Raw genomic sequence first — 27,210 nt, forward strand, 5'->3', positions numbered from 1 at the left:
TGTAAAAACCAGTAGGAGGGTAAATATATGGGTCACTGTAAGGGTCACTAGGCTTGTACAGGGGAGCACTAATACTATGGGTCACTTTGGGGGTCACTATTATTGCTGGGGTGAGTATAGGGGAACACTAATGCTATGGGTCTTCTGTGGGAGTCACTACTATTGCCGGGGCTTCTGTGGGGGTCACTACTATTGCTGGGGATACTGTAGAGGTTACTATTATTGCTGGGGATACTGTGGGGGTCACTATTATTGCTTGTGCTTCTGTGGGGATCACTGCTATTGTTGGGGCTTCTGTGGGGGTCACTATTATTGCTGGGGTGAGTATAGGGGAACACTAATGCTATGGGTCTTCTGTGGGAGTCACTACTATTGCCGGGGCTTCTGTGGGGGTCACTACTATTGCTGGGGATACTGTAGAGCTTACTATTATTGCTGGGGATACTGTGGGAATCACTACTATTGCTGGGGCTTCTGTGGGGGTCACTACTATGGTTTTTGTGGGGATTACAATTATTGCTGGGGATACTTTGGGGTCACTATTATTACTGGAGCTTCTGTGGGAGTCACTACTATTGCTGGGGCTTCTGTGGGGGTCACTACTATTGCTGGGGCTTCTGTGGGCATCACTACTATTGCTGCAGTTTCTTTGGGGGTTACAATGATTGCTGAGAACACTGTGGGGGTTACTATTATTGCTGGGGATACTGTGGGGGTCACTATTATTGCTGGGGCTTCTGTGAGGGTAACTATTATTGCTGGGGCTTCTGTGGAGGTCACTACTATTGCTGTGGTTTTTGTGGGGGTTAAAGTGGCTAGATTGCGGCAAGTGGTGGAGACGGTTGGCGGTTCGTGTAAAGCTACACTGCATCAGTTTCAGGTTTTGACGGGTTTGCTGAATTTTGCTTGTAGGGTCATTCCTATGGGCCGCCCGTTTGCCAGGCGCCTATCGCTGGCAACGACAGGGGTTAAAGAAAAGCATAATTTCATAAGAGTGACGAAAGGTATTCGGGCGGACCTTCACGTGTGGCGGATTTTTCTCCAGACTTTCAATGGTCAGGTGATCTGCCAATCGGCGGAACTGGCGAACGAGAGGTTGTCCCTTTTCTCAGACGCGTCGGGCGCGTGTGGTTTCGGAATCATACTGGAGAACAGTTGGTGTAACGCTCCTTGGCCGGTGGAGTGGGTGTCCAGACGATGGGTGAAGAACATTGCGTTACTGGAAATTTTCCCTCTGATGGTGGCCATGGAAATTTGGGGAGCGAGATTGAAGGATAAAAGCATATGTTTTTGGTCGGATAATCAGACGGTGGTCAGAGCTGTGAACAAGCAGTCTTCTTCGTCTGTATTGGTTTTGGCGGTCCTTCGTCAATTGGTGTTGAGATGTTTGCTGTTTAACGTGAAGTTAAAGGTAAGACACGTGCTAGGTACATTTAATAGAACTGCTGACGCTCTTTCTCGTTTCCAGATGGAGAGCTTCAGGGAGCTGCACCCGACGGCGGACGTCGAGGGGGTACGTTGCCCGGCTTTCTTGTGGGGGATAGTAGAAGAGAGCTCCTAATGCTGATTCGCAGCTCAGTTGTGGAATCAACATGGAAGCGGTATAGCAATATTTGGAGAGCATGAATAGCGGCAGCAGGGGGTCTATTTCCCGACGAAGAGCAGGCGAGATCGGTGACGCTAGATACTTTAACGGGCCTGCGAAAACGGGGCACGTCGGCGGACGCGGCACGGAAGCATCTGACGGCAATCGCATTTTTGCTTAAACTTCATGGCGCTCGCGATGTGACAAAAGATTTCGTTTTTGGACAGATAGTCAAGGGTTGGAAGAAGGAGAAGTTGGCTAGAGACGGCAGACGACCTATAACCTTTGAATTATTGGGAGTGATGTTGGAAGGGTTGGGTTTGGTCTGTAGCAGCGAGCAGGAGGTGAAGTTGTTCCGGGCAGCTTTTTCGTTGGCCTTTTTTGCGGCGCTGCGGCTGGGGGAGCTAGTATCCCCTAGCAGGACGAGACAGGGCGGCCTGCTTTTTGCGGACGCCCTCGTCGGCGAACAGGATGTGAAGCTATGTATCAGGAAGTCCAAGATGGACGTCTATGGCGCAGGCGAATGGCTGCGTATAGCAGCTATAGGGTCAGCATGGTGCCCGGTTGCTCTGCTGAGAGACTTCATGAAAACGCATAGAGGATCGGGTCCTCTGTTAGCGCACGCGTCAGGTTCCCCGCTGACGAAGTTTCAGTTCAGGGCAGTCATGCGCGCATGCCTGTCTAAGCTAGGTTTCGAGCCAAGCGAGTTTGGAACGCACTAGTTTCGGATTGGCGCAGCGACGTCAACTTTTGCTTGCGGACTAAAGGGAGAAGAGGTGAAGAGGGTGGGTCGGTGGAGGTCGGAGGCCTACAGGTCTTATGTCCGACCGGATCTGAGAGTATTGTAAGAACTTAGGAGTAAATAAGTTAGTTTGGTGTTGGTGCTTTCTTTTGTTTTTCCTTTACAGTAGCAGGCTGGACGGTTTGGTTGGTCGGCCATTCATATATATATTGGGCCGAGAGAAGAGCGAGGGCACGGCCCATGGGTGCGAACCTTGGACTACAAGAAACGTAAGTGCGATGGCATGGGATTAGGGGTTTGCACTGGGCCAGGCTGCTCCGTGAAGTCCTGTATATCAGCAGATGGTCCCCGGAAAGGGTGATTCTGGTTATTCATGCCGGAGGCAATGATTTAGGAAGGATGAAGGTAGCGGAGCTAACGGCACTAATAAAAGAGGATATGGTTCGTTTTAAAGAGTTTTTTAAGGATGTTATACTGGTGTGGTCAGACATCGTTGCGAGGAGATTTTGGAGGGAAGCGAGAGACACTGAGGCCATCGAGAAGGTGAGGAGAAGTATTAATTTCAAGATGTCGAAATTCGTTAGATCATTAGGCGGAGTGGCAGTAATACATTGGGAGCTGGAGAGGAGGGAGCCGGGGATGTTGAGGTGCGACGGAGTGCACCTCAGCGACATCGGTATGGACACTTTCCTGTCAGGATTGCAGGACGGGGTGGAGGCGGCTTTGTCGCTGGCATGTGGGGGGCGGAGTGCAGCGTAAAAGTCACGCTGCATCCTTCGTGGCGTTAGTTGGACTTTCCATGCCAGCTGAAAAGGAAGGCGTTTACAGGCCGTTCAGGGGCCTTCTCACGCCTGGTGCTGTTCTTGGACTTTGACTTGTTTACGAGACGTTTTAGGCATGGGAAGATATAGGAGAAAAAGTTAATAACGTTCGGTTGATAAAATTTAATAAAGCTGTGGCCTTCCCACAAAAATTTATGCCAGCAAGGTATATTGTGTCTTTATTATTATGTTGCGTCGTTATTATTATTAGTATGGTTAGTATTATGGTTGGAGCAAGTTATAAGGTAAGGGGTAGTCCCCCCAGTCTAGGAAGCAACAGACCGCATAGGGAAGGGGCTAGGGACTGGGGGGGCGAGAGGGTTTAGCAAGGGTTAATAGAAGAAGCGATAAGGGGAGGGGTTGGGAGGAGAGGAAGTGAAGAGAGGAAGGGGAGGAGTCGGCAGTCCACGAGGAGAAGAGAAGAGATAGAGAGAAGACGCCCGCCCGCCCTCTGGTCAGAGGGGGGAGGATGTGTCGCAAACTTGCGCTGAAGGACTTTTCACTGCGTTTTAAGTCGTCACAGCTGTTGGCGTTAGTTGGACTTTCCATGCCAGCTGAAAAGGAAGGCGTTTACAGGCCGTTCAGGGACCTTCTCACGCCTGGTGCTGTTCTTGGACTTTGACTTGTTTACGAGACGTTTTAGGCATGGGAAGATATAGGAGGAAAAGTTAATAACGTTCGGTTGATAAAATTTAATAAAGCTGTGGCCTTCCCACAAAAATTTATGCCAGCAAGGTATATTGTGTCTTTATTATTATGTTGCGTCGTTATTATTATTAGTATGGTTAGTATTATGGTTGGAGCAAGTTATAAGGTAAGGGGTAGTCCCCCCAGTCACTATTACTAGGGATGTCACTCTGCACGTGGCAGTGTACTTCAAGTTGACTGAGGGTATGTTTACACATAGCAGAAATACTGCAGAATGGTTGCAGCATAAATTTCTGCATCAAATTGCGCATCTAAAAGAACAGTCAAAATTTGATTTTGACCAGAAATCAGCTGAAGATATGCAGCGGTGCTCCCCCCCCCCCCCCCCCCACCTCCTCCGAGGGCTTCCCACTGTCACCACTGACCAGCTTCCGGTTCCCAGTGGCCTGGTTAGGTGCTGCACTCCTGGTCAGGTGAGGCCACCACAGGCCGCTGGGAACTGGAAGCGGGGGGTGCTAACAGCAGGAAGCCTTCGGAGGTCGTGAGGGGAGCGCCGCATAGTATGCAATTGGTAAATGTATACATTGCTGTGAATAGTTGAAGGATGGGGAATGGCAGCTGAGAAAACGTCCTCTTGGAGCATTGAGCAGCAAGAAGCTGCAGCATGATAGAAAGGGGTGTTAAGCATTTGAGACCAAGACTGCTAACTGCTACAACTCCAATCCAACCTGATAGGTGTCGGCACACAGAGAACTGCACAAGAACATGCCAGCATATTACACTGTACCTATCTGCACTCATCATTATCATCTCTGTGGCTGCAGGGCTGACATGACAGGTGCAGCAGGAAGTCACTAACAGATTAATGATAATAATTAGTGATATTAATGCCCCCGTTGTCAAGCTTTTTTTTGAATGGAGGAACTCTGTATCACAATTAAGATTTTGTGTTGTTAATGGAGTCTCTAAGTCACCACGAGGAGGACATAGAGAGAAACAACTCAAATTATTAGAACTAAAATGGATTTTCACTCTTGACTCTTTACAGCCTTCTGGATTGAACATTGACTATAACCCTAGTCCGTATTTTTAGTTTATGATTATTTAGTTTTTCTGTGTCTTGTTTTATTGATGTTTTGTGGAGATGAGCGAGCACACTCGTCCGAGCTTGATGCTCGTTCGAGTATTAGGGTACTCGAGATGCTCATTACTCGAGACAAACACCACGCGGTAGTCGAGTCAATTGCATTTCCTTCCCCGCATGTTTAGCACCATTTTCTAGCCAATAAACATGCGGGGAAGACATTACAACTTCCTGCTATGATGTGCCAGTAGTGAGGGGCTGGGCCGATCAGGTGACCGCCGAGTACATGAAGTGGTCCCACCCGCAGTGCCGTACAACCAGCTCTCACCGTGAAACTGCACGCTAACATTTCCTAGCCTACTGCAAACTACTTCAGTTTTACCGTTCTGTGCCTGCAGTGCATAACACAGAGTGTAGGGACACAGCCACTTCTATAGGGAAAGTTATACAGTCCTGATCCTCTGTGCAAGAACACCAACAGTCCTTCTTAGGGCTACATCTAACAGTATGCTTTACAGTCGTGGCTGGCTGGGAGCAGTAGTGCATCAACTTTTGTATTACGCATCTAGGCCTGATCCCAGCCTTTCAGTAATAGCGTTCTCAGCCTGCAGTGCCGTACAACCATCTCTCACTGTGAAACTGCACTCTAAAATTTCCTAGCCTACTACAAATGACTTCAGTTATACCGTTCTGTGTCTGCAGTGCATTAGACAGAGGTCTCACCGCTAAACAGTACTGTAATATTTCCTGGGCCACTGCAAAGTATTTCAGCTCTGCCGCTGTGCAGAGCGTCTCACAATACCCTTTCCTTGGTGGGGCTGAGATAGCTGCAGTTACCAGCACTATCCACTGGCTTTAGAGTCTTCTCCCACTCCACACAGCCTCTATTATCTACAAGTCTCTGCGAGCAGTAAATTACCCCTAGGTATCAGCGCGAGACAGGGGGTTACTTAGAGCATAGAGCCTCCGCTATCTACAAGTCTCTGTGTCCAGTGAATTAAGCCACAGTTGTCAGTGCTGTATAGTGGGGTAATTTATTTGGGCCCTGCTCTATTCTTAATCCGCCATGATGAGGAGTAGGGGTAAGGGTCGAGGACGCGGGCGTCCAAGTGAGGGTGTGGGCACAGGCCGAGTTCCTGGGCATGGTGAATCACAGTCAGCTGCTGCGGGATTAGGAGAGAGGCAAGTTTCTGGGCTCACCAGCTTCATATCACAATTTACAGGTCCGTGTGGTAGACCATTATTACAAACAGAGCAGTGCAAGCAGGTCCTGTCGTGGATGGCAGAAAATGCGTCCAGCAATGTATTGACCACCCAGTCTTCTATGCAGTCCACTACCCCCAGCCTAGGGACTGCAACTCTGAATCCTCTGGCTGCTGCTCCTCCTTCCTCCCAGCCTCCTCACTCCAATGAAAATGACTTTCTGAGCAGGCAGACTCCTAGGAACTGTTCTCAGGCCCTGCCATGAGTAGAAATGTGGGCCGAGGTCATTGGTGGGGTGAAACTCTGCCATGTTTGGGCACTCTGATTTCCTCATGTGTAATACCATGTTTGAGTTCCTTGGGCTCGCTTATGCTGTGGGTGCACAAAGACTTACTATTGAGGTGTTTTATCTGTCTGGCACAAATACACTGACTGACTAGGGTAGAAATGTGGGCCAAGGTCCTTGGGGGGTGAAACTCTGCCATGTTGCGGCACTCTAATTTCTTCTTGTGTAATACCATCTTTGTGCACCGACAGAATAGGCGAGCCCAAGGAACTCAAAGACTTCCCATTGCGGTGTTGAGCTATCTGATACCTACACAGAATGATTTGGGTGGGGACACATGGATTTCCCATTGCTATGTAACTCGCGGCACCTTGGGTCACACAAGGTGGAGGCTGGGACCGAGCCTGACCCTGGGCCTGCTCACGTGCTTCCCACACAGAGTATTGCTGCATTGTGGAGATGTGTAGAAGTGCTGGCACCTGAGTTCCCTTTATGCCCATGTTTGCAGTTCCTGACAATTTTGTGACGGAGGTGGCACGGGATTGGAATGATGATCGTACGCCAATTTATCGTCAATTCTCAACAGCATTGTGGGCTATCGCCCAGACTTTCAAAGAGGGTCGCTGCCTGGCTCTGCCAACCCTCTGCAGTGTGTGCCTCTGGTTCCTCCTCATCCATTATGCACTTATAAATAGACATGAGGGTGGTGTAGGTATGAAGCGAGCGTGTGGCATGAGGGCAGCTGAACGCTGCGCAGGGAAACTTTTGTGTGTGCTGTGGACGCAGGGTCGTGCGGGCGGGTTGTACTGCAATGCCAGCATGTATCCCAGGAGAAGAGGCAGCGATGTCACCCACAGGCACTGATTGTCCTTGGTTGCAGGTAGTGTGGTGCTTAGCTAAGATGTGCCAGCGTGTGTGCCTTGCTAATGAGGGTTTGTTCCAAGTAAATTCTTAGGGGGGGTGACCACCAGACTCTTGCCCCCATTTTGGCTTAATAGTGGGACCTGGGAGCCTCAGATGCAGCTATACATGCTGCCCCTGCCCTTCCCTATCCGTTTCTGTGGTGTTTCCATGACTTTCTGATGTTTTCTGTTGTTTCACAAGACGTCACCTATGCGGAGTATCGGTCCCATAAAAAAATGCTTGAGTCCCCCATTGACTTCAATGGGGTTCGTTACTCGAAACGAGCTCTCGAGCATTACGAAAAGCTAGAATCGAGCAACGAGCACGCGAGCATATTGGTGCTCGCTCATCTCTAATGTTTTGTTCTCATGTTTTTGTAATATGGGGAATTTGGAGACATCTGGTTGCAAACATGCTATATACCAGGTGCACACTAGCAAAATATTTTAATAGTTATCTATTGAGTTTTTTTTGATGATGTGCCTCATTTATGCACTGCAATGTCATGTGATGTGTCCTGATTAATAAAAATTATGATTGTCAGCAAATTAACTAAAGGTGTTCATTTGTCTATTGTGCTACTAGGTTCATCCATCTTTGGTATATCATTTCCATGTATTGCCGAAGTTGTGACTGTTAGTGTCTATGCATGTGTATGCACCTAAATGGTGTGTTGGGTGCACTCTATGTGCATATCTATATAGTTCTAGTTTGTACCACTAGATGGTGATTTTTTTGCTCCAACATTTGATATATTTCAGTGTCCGACTGATTATTATTATAACTATATGATACGGGATGTGACCTTCCTACTGAAAGGTCGGCACATTTTTAACAAAACTTTTCATACTAATTGAGTGTGTACTCTGCGATCGATAGAGTGCCTTGTGGAAGAGACAAATTCGGGTTGGTATATGGACTTATAAGCGATAATGCTCCGAGGTCAGCATGGTTACATATATACTGACACTTTGCAATGCCGCATCACATGACTTTTTCTTTGTGGGTGACTAAGAAGCAGGTGACCAGGGATCATGTGACTACTGACGTGTACAGCGTGTATATCGCGAGACTTCGGGTCTGCGCATACTCAGTTGTTCCTGGGTCCCGCGGGATGTGACACAGGCCGCTGACACTCTTACCAGGCTGGTGAGTGGCCCCTTTTGATGATACTTCTATACGTAATCACTCCCTGTTATACTCAGGTGATGCAGACACACATCTTCACTCATGCCGGCTCCTGAAGCTTTTGCCAATATATGGTGCTATGCACAGTGCGTTCACATGTCTCAAATCCCCCTTGATTGTCAGGTAAAAGGGTGTGTTTTGTACTGGTGATTGTGATTGGTGGGGGGTAATACATATATTGCACCTCTGCTCATTGTGATTTTATGCTTGGCAAAGGCCCACACTGGGCCGAAACGTTGTTTTTTATGGAGATTTGAATAAAGAAGGCACCGTATGGTGCTATATGCGTTTTAAAGAATCCCTGGTGTGCTGCTTTATTGATACTTTTCGAGTCCAGCAACAAAATCGGAGCAGGTCAGGCGGTCAAAGTTTTTGTCAAAAATTGGGGGAAAATCTATTTTTCTATAGTGCATGCTAAAGCACGTCAGCATGTAGCCAATAACAGGCCAGAGCATCTTGATGATGTCACCAAATGTGTCCTCCGTGTTGCATATGGGAAACCTTATTATTGAATTCCTACATCACATGACCAGCCATATATAACATAATGTTATGTGCTGCTCTTAGGACATGTAGTTCTATGGGTTATCAGTAGCACACTTCCACAGTTGTGGGATGATTAAAGGGGTTGTCCCGCGCCGAAACGGGTTTTTTTTTTTTTCAATAGCCCCCCCATTCGGCGCGAGACAAACCCGATGCAGGGGTTTAAAAAAAAAAAAAACGGATAGTACTTACCCGAATCCCCGCGCTCCGGTGACTTCTTACTTACCTTGCGAAGATGGCCGCCGGGATCTTCACCCACGGTGGACCGCAGGTCTTCTCCCATGGTGCACCGTGGGCTCTGTGCGTTCCATTGCCGATTCCAGCCTCCTGATTGGCTGGAATCGGCACACGTGACGGGGCGGAGCTACGAGGAGCAGCTCTCCGGCACGAGCGGCCCCATTCAGAAGGGAGAGGACCGGACTGCGCAAGCGCGTCTAATCGGGCTATTAGACGCTGAAATTAGACGGCTCCATGGAGACGAGGACGCCAGCAACGGAGCAGGTAAGTGAATAACTTCTGTATGGCTCATAATTAATGCACGATGTACATTACAAAGTGCATTAATATGGCCATACAGAAGTGCTGAACCCCACTTGCTTTCGCGGGACAACCCCTTTAAGCTTGCTGGGTGTGTGGATTGCTCCAGCCAGCCAATCACAACCGGTCTGTGCAGATAATTTCCAGACCCTTTTTTCTAGAGTGTGCTGGATATTTATCACCTTCTTTCTCCGTAATTGGTGCCTTGCATGCTGCTTGTTTGAGTTGTTCCCCCATCGTCCCTTAATATGGTCTGGACACTTGATTTCATTGTCATGTTCTGTGGGTTCATTCTCCCTTCCCTTTTATCAGGTGCGGCCTCCAGACATCGGATGTCCTTTGTCCTGTCAGATGGGTGATGTCTGACACCATGCACCCTGCTGCCATCAGATGGGTGATGTCTGACACCATGTTCCCTGCTGCTGTCAGATGGGTGATGTCTGACACCATGCTCATTGCTGATGTCAGATGAGTGATGTCTGACACCATGTTCCCTGCTGCCGTAAGATGGGTGATAACTCGATAGACTGCCTGCCCACCCAATTGCTATGGAATTACATCATACTGCTTGAGCGCTTAAAGCATTGCTAGTTGTTGTCCCCTATGGGGACTAAAAAAAAAGTAAAAATGAGAACAATACATTTTTAATAATTGTTGAAAAAAAGTAAAAAAAAGTGTGAAAAAAAAAACAACACTTTTGCCATATTTGCAAAAAAGAATCTAAATTATAAAACAAAAATACATATTGGGTATAGCTGCATCCATAAAAGTCTGAATGATTAAAATAACACATTATTTACCCAGCACGAAAAACGTCAGCCGGAAAAAAAAGAACGCCAGATATGCGTTTCCAAGAATAAATGCAATAAACAGCGATCAAAAAGTTGTATATATTCCAACATGGTACCAACGCAACTACAGGACGTCCCACAAAAAATGAGCCCTTGCAAAAGTATGTCAACTGAAAATTAAGAAACTTATTGCACACAGAAGATGGCGGCAGAAAATAATTAAAAAAAATGTCATTAAAAATTTTTTAAAGAACTACAGCAAAAAAAAAAAATCTCTAAGTTTGGTATCGTAGTTATCGTACTGACCCATAGAAAAAAGTTATCATGTCATTTTTGTTGCATTTTGTGTGCCGTAGAAACAAGATGCACTGAAAGATGGTGGAAGTTCGTTTTTTCTTTCATTTTCCATCACCTAGAATTTTTTTAAACGTTTTTAGTAGATTATATGGTACATTAAATAGACCATTGAAAAATACAACTCATTCCACAAAAAAACAAGCCCTCATACAGCTACATCGATGGATAAATAAAGGAGTTATGATTTTTTTTAAAGGGGGGGGGGGGGAACTAAAGTGAAAGAAAGCTCAGTGACTAAGGGTTTAAAGAAAGGCAGCTAGTGTTACGTTTGTGCTCCTGTGGTTCTGTGGATTTCCAGGAGCACACTGCTGCAGGTATGGTTGATTTGGCTGGCTAATGGTGTGAAGTACTTCAGCCAGCCAATCACCATTAGTCTGTATAATTAAATACCAACCCCTCTTGCTAGAGGGTTTTGGTTATTTACACCTTTAACATCTCCTTATTTACCTTGGTGTTAGGATGCATGCTGTACAGATCTTTGTTCTGTGTGTCTTGTCGAGCTTTGTTGCATGCTGTGTATTGGCTTGAAAAAGACTGAAGGTTGCAGTCGAAACGTTGCAGGCGTTTTTTTAGCAAAGGAATGGAATAAAAGAAATGGTTTTTACTTTGGAAATTGGTGTGAAGACGTCTCCTTGAAAACGCCCTATATGCTGCTTACATTATACATTTATCAAGATTCACATTGTTTGGGTCGTTTGGTCCGGATCCGGGTAAGCTGGCAACTTGATGCATAATTTCCCACCTCACGCTTGAGGTTGAATGTGTGCGGCACCCATACCACTGGATACCTCCAGGGCATACAGCGCGAGTCCGTGCCACGTGTTCAGCTTTGACACCCAGTTGTTGTACGGAGCAGAGGCGTCACGGAGGACGGTGGTACGATCGGCTACGTACTCCCTCACCATCTTCTTACAGTGCTCCCTCCGACTCAGCCTTGACTGGCGAGTGGTGACACAGTCTTGCTGGGGAGCCATAAAGCTGGCAAAGGCCTTGGAGAGTGTTCCCCTGCCTGCGCTGAACATGCTGCCTGATCTCCGCGCCTCCCCTGCTACTTGGCCCTCGGAACTGCGCCTTCTGCCGCTAGCGCTGTCAGATGGGAAGTTCACCATCAGTTTGTCCACCAGGGCCCTGTCGTATAGCATCACTCTCGAACGCCTTTCCTCTTCGGGAATGAGAGTGGAAATGTTCTCCTTATACCGTGGGTCGAGCAGTGTGTACACCCAGTAATCCGTAGTGGCCAGAATGCATCTAATGCGAGGGTCACGAGAAAGGCATCCTAACATGAAGTCAGCCATGTGTGCCAGGGTACCTGTATGCAACACATCGCTGTCCTCACTAGGAAGATCACTTTCTGGATCCTCCTCCTCCACAGGCCATACACGCTGAACAGATGAGAGGCAAGCAGGATGGGTACCCTCTGCAGTGGGCCCAGCTGTCTCTTCCCCCTCCTCCTCCTGAGGCTCCTCCTCCTCCAAAACGCGCTGAGATATAGACATGAGGGTGCTCTGACTATCCAGCGACATACTGTCTTCCCCGATCTCCCGTTCCGACCGCAAAGCGTCAGCCTTTATGTTTTGCAGGGCACTTCTCAGCAGGCACAGCAGAGGAATGGTGGCGCTAATGATTGCAGCATCGCCGCTCACCATCAGGGTAGACTCCTCAAAGTTTCCAAGCACCTGGCAGATATCTGCCATCCAGGCCCACTCCTCTGTAAAGAATTGAGGAGGCTGACTCCCACTATGCCGCCCATGTTGGAGTTGGTATTCCACTATAGCTCTACGCTGCTCATACAGCCTGGCCAACATGTGCAGCATAGAGTTCCACCGTGTGGGCATGTCGCAAAGCAGTCGGTGCACTGGCAGGTTAAAGCGATGTTGCAGGGTCCCAGGGTGGCAGCGTCCATGTTGGACTTGCGGAAATGTGCGCTGACCGGCGCACCTTGCCAAGGAGGTCTGACAAGTGTGGGTAGCTTTTCAGAAACCGCTGAACCACCAAATTAAAGACGTGGGCCAGGCATGGCACGTGCGTGAGGCTGCCGAGCTGCAGAGCTGCCACCAGGTTATGACTGTTGTCACACACGACCATGCCCGGTTGTAGTCTCAGTGGCGAAAGCCAGTGGTCGGTCTGCTCTGTCAGACCATGCAACAGTTCGTGGGCCGTGTGCCTCTTCTCTCCTAAGCTGATTAATTTCAGCACAGCCTGCTGACGCTTGCCCACCGCTGTGCTGCCACGCCGCGCGACACCGACTGCTGGCGACGTGCTGCTGCTGACACATCTTGATTGCGAGGTAGAGGTTACGTAGTAGGAGGAGGATGAGGAAGGTTTGGTGGAGGTGGCATACACCGCCGCAGATACCCGCACCGAGCTGGGGCCCGCAATTCTGGGGGTGGGTAGGACGTGAGCGGTCCCAGGCTCTGACTCGGTCCCAGCCTCTACTAAATTCACCCAATGTGCCGTCAGGGAGATATAGTGGCCCTGCCCGCCTGTGCTTGTCCACGTGTCTGTTGTTAAGTGGACCTTGCCAGTAACCGCGTTGGTGAGGGCGTGTACAATGTTGCGGGACATGTGGTCGTGCAGGGCTGGGACGGCACATCGGGAAAAGTAGTGGCGACTGGGAACTGAGCAGCGCGGGGCCGCCGCCGCCATCATGTTTTTGAAAGCCTCCATTTCCACAAGCCTGTACGGGAGCATCTCCAGGCTGATCAGTTTGGCAATGGGGACATTTAAAGCTTGAGCTTGCGGGTGCGTGGCGGCGTATTTGCGCTTTTGCTCCAACGCTTGTGCTAGCGACAGCTGGACGTAGAGCTGAGAGACATTGCTGGATGAGGCCGAGGACAGTGGAGGTGAGGGTGTGGGTGCAGGCCGGGAGACGCTTGAGTCTGTGTCCTGAAGAGGTGGGAGGTTGGGGCACAGGGGGAGAGGCAGTGGTGCATCCCGGAGGCGGTGAACGGCCTTCGTCCCACCTTGTGGGGTGCTTGGCCATCATATGCCTGCGCATGCTGGTGATGGTGAGGCTGGTAGTGGTGGCTCCCCGGCTGATCTTGGCGCGACAAAGGTTGCACACCACTGTTCGTTGGTCGTCCGCACTCTCAGTGAAAAACTGCCACACCTTAGAGCACCTTGGCCTCTGCACGGTGGCTTGGTGCTGGGGGGTGCTTTGGGAATCTGTTGGTGGATTATTCGCTCTGGCCCTGCCTCTACCCCTGGGCACCCCACTGCCTCTTCCAACCTGTCCTGCGGCTGCAATTGCCTCCCCCTTTGAAGACCTGTCCTCAGTTGACTTAGCAAATCAGGTGGGGTCAGTCACCTCATCGTCCAGCGGCTCTTCCTCCGAATCCTCTGTGCGCTCCTCCCTCGGACTTACTGCCCTTACTACTGCCTCACTGATAGACAACTGTGTCTCATCATAATCATCGCCCTCCTCACCCACCGAAAGCTCTTGAGACAGTTGCTGGAAGTCCCCAGCCTCATCACTTGGACACCGGGAACTTTCCAAAGGTTGGGCATCGGTCACGACAAACTCCTCAGGTGGGAGGGGAACCAATTTTTCCCAATCAGCGCTGGGGCCCATAAACAGTTCCTGGGAGTCTGCCTGCTCATCTGAAAGTGTCATTTTCATGGAGTGAGGAGGCTGGGAGGAAGGAGGAGCAGCAGCGAGAGGATTCAGAGTTGCAGCAGTGGACAGCGTAGAAGACAGGTTGCTGGAGACATTGCTGGATGCACTTTCTGCCATCCACGACAGGACCTGCTCACACTGCTCATTGTGTAATAATGGTCTACGACGTGGACCCAAAAATTGTGATATGAAGCTGGGGACCCCAGAAACTTTCCTCTCTCCTAATCCCGCAGCAGCCGGCTGCGATTCACCTGGACCAGGAACTCGGCCTATGCCCACACCCTCACTTGGAAATCCGCGTCCTCGCCCGCGTCCACATCCTCTAGCCCTACCCCTACCCCTCAGCATGGTGGATTACGAATAGAGCAGACATAGAGCGGTGTAAAAAATTGTTGAATTATTGGTGTGCAGTTGGAGGGAGACAGCGCTTATGTAACGCAAACTGCAGCTAGGAAAAAAATAATTCAGAAGCCTGCAAGCACGCCTAGCTGTGCAATATGCAATACTGATACACCTGACCTCACACCAGCCACGCAGTGAAATGCAGAGAGTCACAGCTAGCCGTAAGAAGTATTTTTTTTGTTTTGGCAATGCAATGCAGGCTATATTGCGTCTATCTGAGTTTCCCTCTGTCGTGGTCTGTCGCCATGCGTGCTGTTGACGCCAGACACACAGCGGTGTAAAAAATTTTTTAATTCTTATTGGCGTGCAGTGGAAGTGATACAGCGCTTATGTAATGCAAACTGCAGCCAGGAAAAAAATTATTCGGAAGCCTGCAATCACGCCTAGCTGTGCAATATGCAATGCTGATACACCTGACCTCACAGCAGCCACGCAGTGAAATGCAGAGAGTCACAGCTAGCCGTAAGAAGTATTTTTTTTGTGTTTTACATTTTTGGGCTTTGTAATGCAGGCTATGTTGCGTCTATCTGAGTTTCCCTCTGTCGTGGTCTGTCGCCATGCGTGCTGTTGACGCCAGACACACAGAGGTGTAAAAAATTTTTGAATTATTATTGGCGTGCAGTTGGAGTCATACAGCGCTTATGTAATGCAAACTGCAGCCAGGAAAAAAATAATTCGAAAGCCTGCAAGCACGCCTAGCTGTGCAATATGCAATGGTGATACACCTGACCTCACAGCAGCCACGCAGTGCCCAAGTCTGCAGAGCCCAAGATAAAAATTGTTGCAAAACTGCTCCTAGCAGCCACAACAGTAATTCACACGGTAGGATGTGGCCCTAAGAAGGACCGTTGAGGTTCTTGTACACTACCCACTGTCCCTGCCTGACCAATACTGCCCCTATACTACGTAGTACAGACTGCAGCCTGAGAACGCTATAGCCTGCACATCCGATATTAAAAAAAAATGTGCAAAACTGCTCCCAGCAGCCACAACACTAATGCACACGGTCAGATGTGGACCTAAGAAGGACCGTTGGGGCTCTTGAAGATGCCAACACTCTAACTATAGCAGCAGCACCCTCCCTAATCTATGCCAGTGTGTGTCTGAGGCGAGCAGCGGGCGGGAAAGATTTAAATACTCGGCGGTCACCTGATCTCGCCAGCCACTCACTGCAGGGGGGTGGGATAGGGCTGGAACCTTACTGGAGGAAGTTGTAATGCCTTCCCTGCATGTCTATTGGCCAGAAAATGGCGCTAACATTCCAGGAAAGTATATGTAATTGACTCGAGTAACGTGTGGTGCTCGTCTCGAATAACGAGTATCTCGAACACCCCAATCCTCGAACGAGCATCAAGCTCGGACGAGTATGCTCGCTCATCTCTAGTGCTCACTCATCTCTATATTTAGCATAACAGAGGAAGAAGTCTCCAAACTGCTCTTCTCTGCTCGCCCCACCACCTGCGCTAGCGACCCCCTCCCCTCACACCTCCTCCGTTCCTTCTCCCCAGTGGTCATCTCCCATCTCACCACTATATTCAACCTCTCTCTGACCTCTGGCATCTTTCCCTCTTCTTTCAAACACGCCATCATATCCCCACTGCTAAAGAAGCTGACTCTGGACGCGACTGATGCTGCCAACTACCGACCCATCTCAAACCTCCCCTTCATCTCCAAACTACTAGAACGCCTGGTTTACTCCTGCCTTGTAAGCTACCTATCAGAGCACTCTCTCCTAGACACCCTACAGTCTGGCTTTCGACCTCAACACTCGACAGAAACTGCCCTTACAAGGGTATCCAATGACCTACTGACAGCCAAATCGAGGGGCGATTACTCCCTACTGATCCTCCTCGACCTCTCCGCAGCATTTGACACTGTTGACCACAAACTCCTCCTCAGTTTGCTACGCTCCATTGGCCTAAAGGACACTGCCCTCTCCTGGTTCTCTTCCTACCTATCTGACCGCTCTTTCAGTGTCTCCTTTGCTGGCTCTACATCCCCTGCTCTTCCCCTTGCTATTGGCGTCCCCCAGGGCTCGGTCCTCGGCCCCCTTCTCTTCTCTATCTACACAGCCCCTATTGGACAAACCATCAGGAGATTTGGCCTCCAATACCACCTGTATGCTGATGACACCCAGCTATACACCTCTGCCCGTGACATCTCTGCACCTTTACTCCAAAATATCACTAACTGTCTGTCCGCTGTCTCTAACACCATGTCCTCTCTCTACCTAAAACTAAACCTCTCTAAAACTGACCTGCTGGTATTTCCACCCTCCACTAACCGACCTCCTCCTGACATCTCCATCTCAGTGTGTGGCGCCACCATAACTCCTAGACAACATGCCCGCTGCCTTGGGGTCATATTTGACTCTGATCTCTCTTTTACCCCCTACATCCAATCTCTGGCCCGAACATGTCAGCTGCACCTCAAGAACATCGCAAGAATCTGCTCTTTTCTCACTGTGGACACGCTAAAAACGCTTACTGTTGCCCTCATCCACTCCCGACTCGATTATTGCAACTCGTTGCTGATCGGCCTCCCCTGCACCAGACTCTACCCTCTCCAATCCATCCTGAATGCGGCAGCCAGGCTCATCTTCCTGTCCAGCCGCTACTCGGATGCCTCTGCCCTGTGCCAGTCACTGCACTGGCTGCCCGTTAAATACAGAATTCAATTTAAACTTGCCACCTTCATCCACAAAGCCCTCCACAGTGCAGCGCCCCCCCTATATCGCCTCCCTCATCTCAATCCATCAACCAGCCCGGGCTCTCCGCTCTGCTAACGAAACCAGGCTGAGCGCCCCTTTAATTCGAACTTCTCATTCCCGCCTCCAAGACTTCTCCAGAGCAGCACCGTTCCTCTGGAATGCACTACCAAAGGCTTCCCGAGCAATCCAGGATTCGCAGAACTTCAGGCGTGCTCTAAAAACGCACCTCTTCAGGGAGGCATACCGAATTCCCTAAACAAACCCCTCTGTACTCCGCCTGATAACATGCTCCCTGACCTACTGACTGCAATCCCTGCTAGCCATCATAAACCGCTCCTGCAGTCATACTGTTTCTGCCATCACACGGCTAAATGTCTGACCATTGTCTGTGTATAACATCGCTCACTCTCCACCTCGCCATACCGTGCACATCTCCAGCCCCTTTACCTTCTGTATCACCCCATTCCTTGTAGTATGTAAGCTCGTTGGAGCAGGACGCTCACCCCTATTGTTTCCATCAATTGATTACTATGTAACCGTGGTTCTGTAATGTTTGTACTTTTGTCTTTCTGTATCCCCCGTCTATGTAAGCGCTGCGGAATATGATGGCGCTATACAAATAAAGATTATTATTATTATTCCCCACTTATGATTTACCCTCCCTATGACTATTTTTTATGCTATTATGTTTATTACTTTATACATTCTTATTTTTGCCCCTTTTGAAAAGAACCTTAACCATTTATTCACTGTGAATATGTTATTCTAATGTGATTTTCTTGGTATCTTACATACCTTCTCCATAACACTGCAACCAGTTTATTATATTTTTTTACTCCTTTTTTAAACTTTATTGACAAATTTCTCCCAATAAACTTTATTGATGAATTATGGTCTTCCGGTCATGTGGCTAATTACCAATCCCATAACCGTGACCTCAGCGGTGTCAGCAATGACATGTGCATCATGTGACCATTGTTTCACTTCCGGTTCATGAGCGTCATCTTTAAACTTTTATATATAAAAGTATCCCAAACAAGCACCCCACCTGCTTGATAAAGAAGGTTTTTAAGCCTCCAAAATGTGATGCATAGGTATTTTGATGGATTTCTCCCTGACTTACTATCTTTTGGAATTTGGAGTCTCTAAGGCTGGGTTCCCACAGGGCGGAATCTCACCAGAAATCTCGCTGTTTGGCCGCAGCAAAAAAACGTGAGACTACCGCCCGAAAAGCGCTGCTTTAAAACCCGTGGCACTTAGCCGCGGGTTTTGGAGCGGCTTGGCCGTATGCTTTACCGTTGCGACCGGTGCTCCCATAGAGGAGACCGCGGCCACAATGGAAAAAAAAAATTGACATGCTGCTGCGGCCGGGAAATCCAAGCCCCAGCGCTGGCTTCTGCCAGCTTTGCCGCGATGGAGTGGACATCCCGTGTGGAAAAAAATTTTGACAAATCTTGTCCACATGGCTGGCTAACCCCGGGATTAGCGGCCACAGGTGGATTTGCCGCAGTGAAATTCCGGACGGAATTTTCGCGGCAAATCCGCCCTGTGTAATCCCAGCCTAAACCAACTACCTGAGTCATGTGCACCTAATTAAGGTTTATCATGAGGAAACTTAGACATAGAGGAGTTCTGCCTTATACAAGTTGTCTCCTCACAGAAGTATTCCAGTTTTCTTCCTTTACTACTACATTAATATCTTCACATGTACTTAGAAGCACAGCTTTTATTTAAACCTTGTTATATTTAAGACTTTATATACAACATGACAGATTCCCTTCCATGTTATCAGGCAAATATAGAGTCTTCATCTGTTTTTTTTTTATTTTTAATATTACATAATTATACAAGGTTCTACTAATTGTACAATTTACTGCAGATAATGGAATGATAATCCTACATTTAGATCCCCCTCATTCATGCACAATCTGATAGAGAAGCTTTGAGTTAATCACTATTATCAGGGGGTAATATTTTGCCCTCATGCCTTCCTTTTCCCTAAGAGATCATTTTTTCTATTCATTTCAGATTTAAATAAAATAATAAAACATTTTGGGAAAAACACACAGCCTAAAAGTCCAGCACTGGACGCCATTATTGCAAATATCTCCACCGCCACCATGTATTTCCCTTTGGTACTCAGATAAGCTGGGATCATGGAGATCCAGACACTGCAGAACAGCAGCATGCTGAAGGTGATGTACTTGGCTTCATTAAAACTGTCTGGTAATGTTCTTACCATGAAAGCCAGAACAAAGCTCACCACTGCCAGGAGCCCCATATAACCAAACATGGAGTAGAAGCAGATATCTGAGCCTTCATTACACTGAATGATGATCTTCTCGGGATAAGACTGTTTATCCAGGTCCTGGAATGGGGGAGAAAAAGACAACCACATAACACAGATGACAACTTGTATAGATGAACACAACAGCACTATGGTATAGGGCAGCTTCATGCTCAGCCATTTTCTCCAGGGGCTCCCAGGCTTGTTGGAATTAAAAGCAACACAAACCATAACAGTCTTGGCGAGAAGTGAGGAGATGGCTACTGAGAAGAAAACTCCGAAACTGGTTTCACGAAAACTACAAGTTACATCACTGGGTTGACCAAGAAACAAGAAGATGGAGAGGAAGCTGAGAATGATGGAGACCAGGAGAAGATAACTCAGGTTCCGATTATTAGCTTTAACAATAGGAGTGTCTTGGTAATAAATAAATATTCCAAATATGAAGATGGTCACAAGACATCCAAAGACCGAGACACCGGAAAATATAGAAGCCATGGTGTCATTCTGGTGAGAGATGAATTCTATGACTTTGGGCAAGCATTGGTCTCTCTTCTCATTTGGCCATTCATCACTTTGGCATTTAATACAGTTAGCTGCATCTGTAGGGATAATTTATAAATTAATACACGTTGAAAACATATATCTACATATTGCATATCTACCCATTTATCGGGACCTTTGCTACCAATGGGAGGTGGAGGCAAACACCTAGGTTGATGGCTCCTCTGGTAAGGGTGGGAAATTATATAATAGCCTGTTTAGCTAGCCACTAGGGATGAGCGGGCACACTTGTCCGAAATTGATACTTGTTCAACTATTAGGCTACTCGAGATGCTCGGTACTTGAGTCGAGCAACACGCGGTACTCAAAAAAATTCCATTTCCCTTCCCCGCATGCTTAGCGCCATTGTTTTAGCCAATAAACATGCGGGGAAGGCATTACCACTTCCTGCTGTGAAGTGCCAGCCCTCTGCCCGCCAACAGCAGTGAGTGGCTGGCACTTCACACATAGAACCACTGAGTACGTAAACTGGGGCTGCCCGCGGCTCGCCTCAGACACATGCTGGCAGAGGTTATGGAAAGTGCTACTGCTGATATAGGGAAAGTGTTAGAGTAGGATCCCCTCTTAAAGAACCCCAACGGTCCATCTTAGGGCTACTCCTCATTGTGTGCATTACTGTTGTGGCTGGCTTGGAGCAGCAGTGCACCAATTTTTTTTTAAGCATCTAGGCCTGTGCAGAGCATTTCAGCTATAATGTTCTGTGTGTGCAGTGCATTAGGCAGAGCTATCATCGCTTAACAGTACTCTAATATTTCCTTGCACATGCAAACCATTTCAGCTATACCGTGCTATGTGTGCATTGCATTAGGCAGAGGTATCATCGCTTAACAGTACTCTAATATTTCCTGGGCCATTGCAAACCATTTAACAGATACCATTCTCTGTGTTGGGTGAAGTAGCCGCAGTTATCAGCACTATCCACTGGCTTTAGAGTTTTCTGCCCCTGTGCAGAGTGTCTCACAATACTCTTTTCTTGGGTACGGTGAAGTAGCCACAGTTATTAGCACTATCCACTGGCTTTAGAGTTTTCTGCCCCTGTGCAGAGCGTCTCACAATAACCTTTCCTTGGGTGGGGTGAAGTAGCTGCAGTTATTAGCACTATCCACCGGTTTAGAGTTTTCTGCCCCTGTGCAGAGCGTCTCAAAATACTCTTTTCTTGGTTGCGGTGAAGTAGCCACAGTTATCAGCACTGTCCACTGGCTTATAGCTTTTTGCCCCTGTGCAGAGTATCTCACAATACGCTTTCCTTGGGTGCGGTGAAGTAGCCGCAGTTATTAGCACTGTCCACTGGCTGTATAGGTTTCTGCCCCTCTGCAGAGTGTCTGACAATACCCTTTCCTTGGGTGTGGTGAAGTAGATGCAGTTATTAGCACTGTCCACTGGCTGTATAGCTTTCTGCCCTTGTGCAGAGCGTCTCACAATCCCCCTTCCTTGGGTGCAGTGAAGTAGCTGCAGTTATTAGCACTATCCACTGGCTTTAGAGTTTTCTGCCCCTGTGCAGAGCGTCTCACAATACTCTTTTCTAGGGTACAGTGAAGTAGCCACAGTTATTAGCACTATCCACTGGCTTTAGAGTTTTCTGCCCCTGTGCAGAGCGTCTCACAATAACCTTTCCTTGGGTGGGGGGAAGTAGCTGCAGTTATTAGCACTATCCACTGGTTTAGAGTTTTCTGCCCCTGTGCAGAGCATCTCACAATACTCTTTTCTTGGGTACAGTGAAGTAGCCACAGTTATTAGCACTATCCACTGGCTTTAGAGTTTTCTGACCCTGTGCAGAGTGTCTCACAATACGCTTCCCTTGGGTGCGGTGAAGTAGCCGCAGTTATTAGCACTGTCCACTGGCTGTATAGGTTTCTGCCCCTCTGCAGAGCGTCTCACAATCCCCCTTCCTTGGGTGCAGTGAAGTAGCCGCAGTTGTTAGCACTATCCACTGGCTTTAGAGTTTTCTGCCCCTGTGCAGAGCATCAAACGATAATCTTTCCTTGGGGAGGTTGAGGTAGCCGCAGTTACCAGCACTTTCCACTGGCTTTCTAGTTTTCTCCCACTCCATACAGCCTCTCTATTGTATGCAAGTCTCTGTGAGTGGTAAATTACCACTCTGCATCAGCGCAAGAGAGCGGTTTAATTGAGTGGTGAGGGAGTACATAGCCGACCGTACCACCGTCCTTTGTTATGCCTCTGCTCCATACAACAATTCGGTGTCAAAGCTGGACATGTGGCACGAACTTGCGCTGTACGTCCTGGAGGTGATGGCCTACCATGCCGCTAACATCTTGTCAGAGAGGGTGTTTAGTGTTGCTGGTGGGATCATCACGGATAAGCGTACCCACCTGTCAACTGACAGCGCCGACATGCTTACCCTCATAAAGGTGAATAAAGGCTGGATTTCCCCAGACTTCTCTTCTCCACCGGTGGAAAGCAGCAGATCCTAAAGATTCTTTTAGCTGCAACAGGAGAGAAATTGGGTTCACCTATACATTTGCTACAGAAATGTTACAGGGGTCCGCCTATACACTTGTTACGGAAATCTTAAAGGGGTCCGCCTTTACACTTGCTACTGAAAGGTTTGAATGGTTCGCCTATACTCTTGTTACAGAAATGTTACAGGGGCGGCCTATACACTTGTTACTGAAATGTTACAGGGGTCCGCCTATACACTTGCTACTGAAAGCTTTGAGGGGTTCGCCTATACTCTTGCTACAGAAATGTTACAGGGGTCGGCCTATACACATGCTACTAAAATGTTAAAGGGGTCCGCCTATACACTTGCTACTGAAAGGTTTGACGGGTTTGCCTATGTTCTTGCTACAGAAATGTTAAAGTGATCCTCCTATACACTTGATACTGAAAGGTTTGACTGGTTCACCTATACTCTTCCTACAGAAATGTTCCAGGGGGCCGCCTATACACTTGATACTTAAAAGGTTTGAGAGGTTCGCCTATAGTCTTGCTACTGAAATTGTTACAGGGGTCCGCCTACATACTTGCTACTGAAATGTTACAGGCGTCCGCCTATACTCTTACTACTAAAAAGGTTTGAGGGGTTCGTCTATACTATTGCTACAGAAATGTTACAGGGGTCCGCCTATACACTTGCTACTGAAAGGTTAAAGGGGTCCGCCTATACACTTGCTACTGAAAGGTTTGAGGGGTTCGCCTATGTTCTTGCTACAGAAATGTTGCAGGGGTCCGCTATACATTTGCTACAAAATGTTACAGGGGTCCGCCTGTACACAAGCTACTGAAACATTTGAGGGGTTCACCTATACTCTTGCTACAGAAATGTTAAAGTGGTCCTCCTATACACTTGATACTGAAAGGTTTGACTGGTTCACCTATACTCTTCCTACAGAAATGTTCCAGGGGTCCACCTATACACTTGCTACTGAAAGGTTTGAGGGGTTCTCCTATACTCTTGCTACAGAAATGTTACAGGGGTCCATCTATACACTTGCTACTGAAATGTTAAAGGGGTCCGCCTATACACTTGCTACTGAAAGGTTTAAGGGGTTCGCCTATAATCTTGCTACAGAAATGTTACAGGGGTCCGCCTATACACTTGGTACTGAAAGGTTTAAGGGGTTCGCCTATAATCTTGCTACAGCAATGTTACAGGGGTCCACCTATGCACTTGCTACTGAAAGGTTTGAGGGGTTCACCTATACCTTTGCTACAGAAATGTTCCAGGGGTTAGCCTTTACTCTTGCTACTGAAATGTTTCAGGGGTCCGCCTATATATTTGCTACTGACAGGTTTGAGGGGTTCACCTATACTCTTGTTACAGAAATGTTACATGGGTCTGCCTATACACTTGCTACTGAAAGCTTTAAAGGGTTTGCCTATACTCTTGTTACAGAAATGTTGCAGGGGTCCGCCTATACACTTGCTATTGAAATGTTACAGAGGTCCCCCTATACTCTTGCTACAGAAATGTTACAGGGGTCCTCTTATACACTAGCTACTGAAAGGTTTGAGGGGTTCGCCTATACTCTTGCTGCAGAAATGGTACAGAAGTCCGCATATACACTTGTGGCTGAAATATTACAGTGGTCCGCCTATACACTTGCTACTGAAAGGCTTAAAGGGTTTGCCTATACTCTTTTTACAGAAATTTTACAGGGGCGGCCTATACACTTGCTACTGAAATGTAACGGAGTTCTGACTATACACTTGCACTGAAAGGTTTGAGTGGTTCACCTATATTATTGCTACAGAAACGTTACACGGGTCCGCCTATACACGTGCTACTGAAAGGTTTGAGGGGTTCGCCTATACTCTTGCTACAGAAATGTTCTAGAGGGCGGCCTATACATTTGCTACTGAAATGTTTTAGGGGTCCGCCTATACACTTGCTACTGAAAGGTTTGAGGGGTTCGCCTATAGTCTTGCTACTGAAATGTTTCAGGGGTCCGCCTACATACTTGCTACTAAAAAGTTTGAGGGGTTCGCCTATACTCTAACTACAGAAATGTTCTAGAGGGCAACCTATACACTTGCTACTGAAAGGTTTGAGTGGTTCACCTATATTCTTGCTACACAAATGTTAAAGTGGTCCGCCTATACACTTGCTACTGAAAGGTTCGAGGGGTTCGCCTATACTCTTGCTACAGAAATGTTCTAGAGGGCCGCCTATACACTTACTACTGAAAGGTTTGAGGGGTTCGCCTATAGTCTTGCTACTGAAATGTTTCAGGGGTCCGCCTATAGACTTGCTACTGAAAGGTTCGGGGGTTTGCCTATACTCTTGCTACAGAAATGTTCTAGAGGACCGCCTATACACTTGTACTGAAAGGTTTGAGGGGTTCGCCTATACGCTTGCTACAGAAATGTTGCAGGGGTCTGCCTATACACGTGCTACTGAAATGTTAAAGTGGTCCCACTTTACACTTGCTACTGAAGGGTTTGAGGGGTTCACCTATACACTTGCTACAGAAATGTTACAGGGGTCCGCCTATACACTTGCTACTAAAAGGTTTGAAGGGTTTGCCTATACTATTGTTGCAGAAATTTTACATGGGTCCGCCTATATATTTGCTACTGAAATGTTCCAGGGGTCCGCTTATACACTTGCTAATCAAAGGTTTGAGGGGTTCGCCTATACACTTGCTACAGAAATGTTACAGGGGTTCGCCTATACACTTGCTACAGAAATGTTACTGGGGTCCACCTATACACTTGCCACTGAAAGGTTTGAGAGGTTCACCTATACACTTGCTAGAGAAATGTTACAGTTGTCCACCTATACACTTGCTACTGAAAGGTTTGACGGGTTTGCCTTTGTTCTTGTACAGAAATGTTACAAGGGTCCGCCTATACATTTGCTACTGAAATGTTACAGGGGTCCACCTATACACTTGCTACTGAAAGGTTTGAGTGGTTCACCTATACTCTTGCTACAGAAATGTCACAGGAGTCCGCCTAAACACTTGCTACTAAAATTTTAAAGGGGGTCCGCCTATACACTTGCTACTGAAAGGTTTGAGGGGTTTGCCTATGTTCTTGTACAGAAATGTTACAAGGGTCCGCCTACACATTTGCTACTGAAATGTTACAGGGGTCCGCCTATACACTTGCTACTGGAAGGTTTGAGGTGTTCGCCTATAGTCTCGCTACTGAAATGTTACAGGGGTCCGTCTATACACTTGCTGCTGAAATGTCACAGGGGTCCACCTATACACTTGCTACTGAAAGGTTTGAGGGGTATACCTATACTTTTGCTACAGAAATGTTTCAGGGGTCCGTCTATACACTTGCTACTGAAATGTTAAAAGGGCCCGCCTATACACTTGCTACTGAAATGTGACAGGGGTCCGCCCATACACTTGCTACTGAAAGGTTTGAGGGGTTCGCCTATACACTTGCTACAGAAATGTTACAGGGGTCCGCCTACACACTTGCCACTGAAAGGTTTGAGGGGTTCACCTATACACTTGCTACAGAAATGTTACAGGGGGGGCGCCTATACACTTGCTACTGAAAGGTTTGAAGGGTTCGCCTATACTCTTGTTACAGAAATGTTACATGGGTCCGCCTATACACTTGCTACAGAAATGTTACAGGGGTCCGCCTATAGTCTTGCAACTGAAAGCTTTAAAGGGTTTGCCTATACTCTTGTTACAGAAATGCTGCAGGGGTCCGCCTATACACTTGCTACTGAAAGGTTACAGGGGTTCGCCTATACACTTGCTACAGAAATGTTACAGGGGTCCTCTAATACACTAGCTACTGAAAGGTTTGAGGGGTTCGCCTATACTCTTGGCACAGAAATGTTACAGGCATCTGCCTGTACTCTTGCTACTAAAAGGTTTGAAGTTTTCGCCTATACTTTTGCTACAAAAATGTTACAGGGTCTGCCTATACACTTGCTGCTGAAAGGTTTGAGGGGTTTGCCCATACTCTTGCTACAGAAATGTTACAGGGGTCCGCCTATACACTTGCTACTGAAATGTTTCAGGGGTCCAGTGCATTGTCATCTGTTAGCATATTTCCATTTTGAAAACAATTATAGCTCCTCCCCCTAAGCTATAGAGGTGTTTTGTTTGGTAATTGTTTATATATATTTGTGGAGAGCAAGATTCCTAAACATGAACTTTATCTCCAGTCCAATAACTCTCCAATTACACTGTGGAACAAATTAAAGAAAGTAATTGATATGTTTCTTTAAAATTAAAACATGCTGATTACACATTGGTAAAGCTGAATAATAGCAGCACGCCTCATTTTCAAGTTGTTTAACCCCTTAGTGACCGAGCAAGTAGCTGTATGAGGGTGTGTTTTTTGTTGGACGAGTTATATTTTTTAATGGTACTATTTAATTTACCATATAATGTACTAAAAAAAACTTTCAAAAACTTCTAAATGGAGTAAAATGAAAAAAAAAAATGAAATTCTGCCATCTTGATTAGAGATGAGCGAACTTACTCGGTTCGGGTGTTTTTGGACC

At 47.4% G+C, this 27,210-nt stretch overlaps 1 protein-coding gene across 1 annotated transcript in view; it reads right to left on the reverse strand.

Moving 5' to 3' along the window:
• Positions 1-19,397: 19,397 nt before the first annotated feature.
• The window catches only part of LOC136571852 (vomeronasal type-2 receptor 26-like), a 43,115-nt gene continuing 35,302 nt past the window's right edge, over positions 19,398-27,210 (reverse strand). Inside the window, exon 5 of the mRNA XM_066572473.1 lies at positions 19,398-20,305. Coding sequence (XP_066428570.1) covers positions 19,398-20,305 — 908 coding nt within the window. The remainder of the gene's footprint in view (positions 20,306-27,210) is intronic.

This window comes from Eleutherodactylus coqui, chromosome 6 (assembly GCF_035609145.1).
Source record: "Eleutherodactylus coqui strain aEleCoq1 chromosome 6, aEleCoq1.hap1, whole genome shotgun sequence".
Classification (NCBI taxonomy): domain Eukaryota; kingdom Metazoa; phylum Chordata; class Amphibia; order Anura; family Eleutherodactylidae; genus Eleutherodactylus; species Eleutherodactylus coqui.